Genomic DNA, 3449 nt, shown 5'->3' on the forward strand with positions numbered 1-3449 from the left:
GGGTATTTTGTTCGGACCTGTAATTGCTGTTAATTTGTTGGATCAGGTGGTGTTTGGAAATAATGGCTACGGTCTGGGTCCGGGTCTGATTTTTTTGGACCCGTATGCAACTCTACTCTGAAGTGTCCCTTTATGCTCCTACTGGTGATACTGAAAATCTGACATGAAACACAAGGACAAGTCAGATGGTTAGAAAACAGATTAAATGTGCCTTTTTTTCTATGTTTTTATGGGTTTCAGGAACCTTAAATAAACAAAGCTCAAAGTGGGCCGAGGAGTCAGGCCGCTATGATGTGGATCATGATATCTTCATGCTGTTCACTGTGATGGATGAAAACATGAGCTGGCACCTAAAAGACAACGTCCAGTCATGTACTGATCCAGAAGGAGTCGTTTTAGATGATCCAGAGTTTATGGAGTCAAACAAGATGCATGGTGGGAACGTTTTTCATGTAAAAACTTTGTATTCTTGCAGATACCTGCATACAGTGTGCTCTATTGTTTGTTTGTTTGTCTCTTGTCAGTAATTAATGGGTACTCATTTGGTAATTTGCCTGGAATCGAGTTGTGCCAGCACCGCACGGTCGCCTGGCACTTGTTTGGCATTGGTAACGAGGTGGATGTCCACAGCGCCTTTTTCCAAGGGAGCACCCTGCTGGACCGGGGCCACCGCACAGACACTATCAGCCTGTTCCCAGCCACATTCGTCACGGCCAACATGGTCCCTAAAGTGAGAGGAAAGTGGCTGTTGAGCTGCCAGGTCAATGACCACCTCGAAGGTAGGACACCTGACCTCTGACGTCAATATGACCTTTGACCCTTCTGACTGGTTGTGAAAAGTTGCTGACAGTAGAGAATGTGTCCTTTCTGTTTTGTCTCAAACACTTCTGCAGCAGCGCATATAGTTCTGCTCAAAGCATATCAGTACAATAGCTTTATGGGGGACCAAAGTCCATTGAATAGTTCACTGATGGCACCATACTTCATCAACACACTACAAATAAATCTGATTCCTCCTGTCAGTGATTCATCTGTTGTACTGGTTGATTTCAAATCCTCTCATCTGACAGCTCCGTTAAGACAAACAAGATGTCGTTAGAAACAACTCCTTGCTTTGTGCGTTTGTTGTTTTCCAGCGGGGATGCAGGCCTTTTATGAAGTGAAGACATGTGACAATAAGCCCAGCTCCTCTGCAAAATTTGGCTTCGTCAGACAGTTTTATCTGGCAGCAGAAACAGTTCTATGGCACTACGCTCCATCAGGAAAGAACCTCATTACCAACACATCTCTCACTGAAACCGACAGGTGTGTACACATGTTCTCCTCTGAGTCTAGTAACAGAACTACTCTTTAACATTAAAATATTATTTATAATGAGGTGAGAAATCCCATCTCTCTGTGGAGCTCTGAGACTCTCACACTTCAGAAACATCAGTCAGTTAAACTTGGACCTGACTCTGAGAAATTTGTGTCTTGTTTCCGTTTCCATACTGTTCACTCCCTCTTCTTCCTCCACCATCATCATAATTATTCCTGTCTTCATTTTCTTCTGTTTTCTATCTCCCAACTTTTCCTCTCACAGTGCATCAGAGGTGTTTTTCAGCAGAAGCAATGGACATATTGGAGGAAATTACAAGAAAGTGATATTCCAAGAATACATAGACAATACCTTCACCACCAAAAAACCAAGAACAGCTGAATATAAACATTTAGGAATTTTGGGTACGTTTTATCTGCCGGGACTAACAGCCCCATTCTTTCTTTTTCTCTGGTTCACAGACTCACTGTCAGTAAAATATTTGTCCACATCTGTGCAGGTCCCGTCCTGAGGGCAGAGGACGGCGACACTTTCAAAGTGACGTTTTTGAACAAGGCAGACAGAAGCTACAGCATTCACCCTCATGGAGTTCAGTACAACAAGCACTTCCAGGGAACTAGCTATGAGGATGGTGAGTCGGCTGCAAAAACTGAGGACATCCAGCAGAGGATAAAGTAAAAACCTAAATTAAAAAGAATGTAGCTGCATAACTGAACTGACACTGTCATAAATGTTATGATACCAAAGTAGCATATGCACAGAAGATCCAGGGACACATAGAACATGTGGAAGGGCATTAAGTGTATAACAGATTATAAAGGCAGAGGTGCACAATGCCCTAGGGATCCATCATTGAATGATGTTCTCAATAGATTCTATGCATGCTTTGAGGACCTGAACAGACCACCCAGCACCAGACTTACCTTAACACAGGAAGAAGAGTTCTTCAGCGTAACCTCAGCAGAAGTGAAGAATACTTTCAGAAGGTTTAATCCTCACAAGGCAACTGGCCCGGACAACATCCTGGGGAAGGCACTAAAAGACTGTGTCGATCAGCTCTGCAATGTGCTGGCTGACATACTTAACTCTTCCCTTACCCTGGCAACAGTTCCCACCTGTCTCAAGACTGCCACCATTATCCCAGTTCCAAAGAGCTCTACAGTGACTGGTCTGAATGACTATCGACCGGTAGCCCTCACTCCGATAGTTGCTAAATGCTTTGAAAAACTGGTCACTTGTGGGGCCTTGGGGTTGATGTGGAGGCGGGTGTATGGGTTTGGGGCCCCGGGGGGGTTGCCGGGGGCTGGGCTTTTGGGGGTACCTGGGCAGGGGGGCACTGCTTTCCCTCTGGGGAGGGCCTGGGTGGTTCTGGGGGATATCTGCTGGTGGCTGCATGCAGGCCCTCAGGTGGTCTGTGGCGGCGGTCGTGGGTCACCGATCTGGTAGCCTGGCTGTGCTGGTGTGGGTTCGGGGTGGGCGCGGGGGCTTGGGGTTTTGGGGGCTTGTCGCCCCCGGGCTTGGGCTTGTGGGGTTCGGGGATCTTGGGCTCTGGCGGGCGGGTTGCCGGGCTCTGGGCCGGCTTGCGCTCTGGTGCCCGGTTCTGGGCGGGGGCCTTCGGCTCGCTGGTGGGTTGTGGGTTCATGGGCTGGGGGGTTGGGTGTTTGGGGGCGTGACCAGTGGCCCCTAAGAGGGGATAGTTTGACCCAGCCTAGGTGTCTAGTGTGCTATGTGTTTTGAGAGATGTCCGAATGAGGGGTGGGTGTAGTATTTCTTCTGGGGTGGGGATGGGGTGGATGTCCTTGGGGGCGGCCCGGGACTGTGCATGGCCGGCTGGCTGGCCCCTTTCCTGTGGTGGGGGCTCGCTCCCGGTGCTTCCTGGCACTGTCGGCGGTTGGGCAGGCGCTCTTGGCCGGGTCGTCCTGGTGGGGTTTGGCTTCATCTGGTAGCGGGCTGACTGCGGTTTGTGGGGGTCCTGGCGGCCCTCGGGTGTGTAGGCTGCTGGTACTGCTTCTGGCGACCCTCGGGGCTCTGTCCCTCTCTGGTCTGGAGCTCAGCGGGCCTGGCGGTCGGTCCAGATGGAGAGGTGTCTTGGTCTCAATCCCTGGGTGGACCTTGGGGAGCTGGGGGGGGG

At 49.8% G+C, this 3449-nt stretch overlaps 1 protein-coding gene across 1 annotated transcript in view; it reads left to right on the forward strand.

Annotated features, from left to right (window-relative positions):
* Positions 1-3449, forward strand: part of LOC119420021 (ferroxidase HEPHL1-like) — a 30540-nt gene that overhangs the window by 12506 nt on the left and 14585 nt on the right. The window contains exons 4-8 of the mRNA XM_037687390.1: positions 241-435; positions 525-779; positions 1137-1305; positions 1583-1722; positions 1818-1953. Of these exons, the coding sequence (XP_037543318.1) occupies positions 241-435; positions 525-779; positions 1137-1305; positions 1583-1722; positions 1818-1953 (895 nt within the window). The remainder of the gene's footprint in view (positions 1-240; positions 436-524; positions 780-1136; positions 1306-1582; positions 1723-1817; positions 1954-3449) is intronic.

The sequence above is a fragment of the Nematolebias whitei genome, chromosome 14 (assembly GCF_014905685.2).
Source record: "Nematolebias whitei isolate Nwh7 chromosome 14, NemWhi1, whole genome shotgun sequence".
NCBI classification, from domain to species: domain Eukaryota; kingdom Metazoa; phylum Chordata; class Actinopteri; order Cyprinodontiformes; family Rivulidae; genus Nematolebias; species Nematolebias whitei.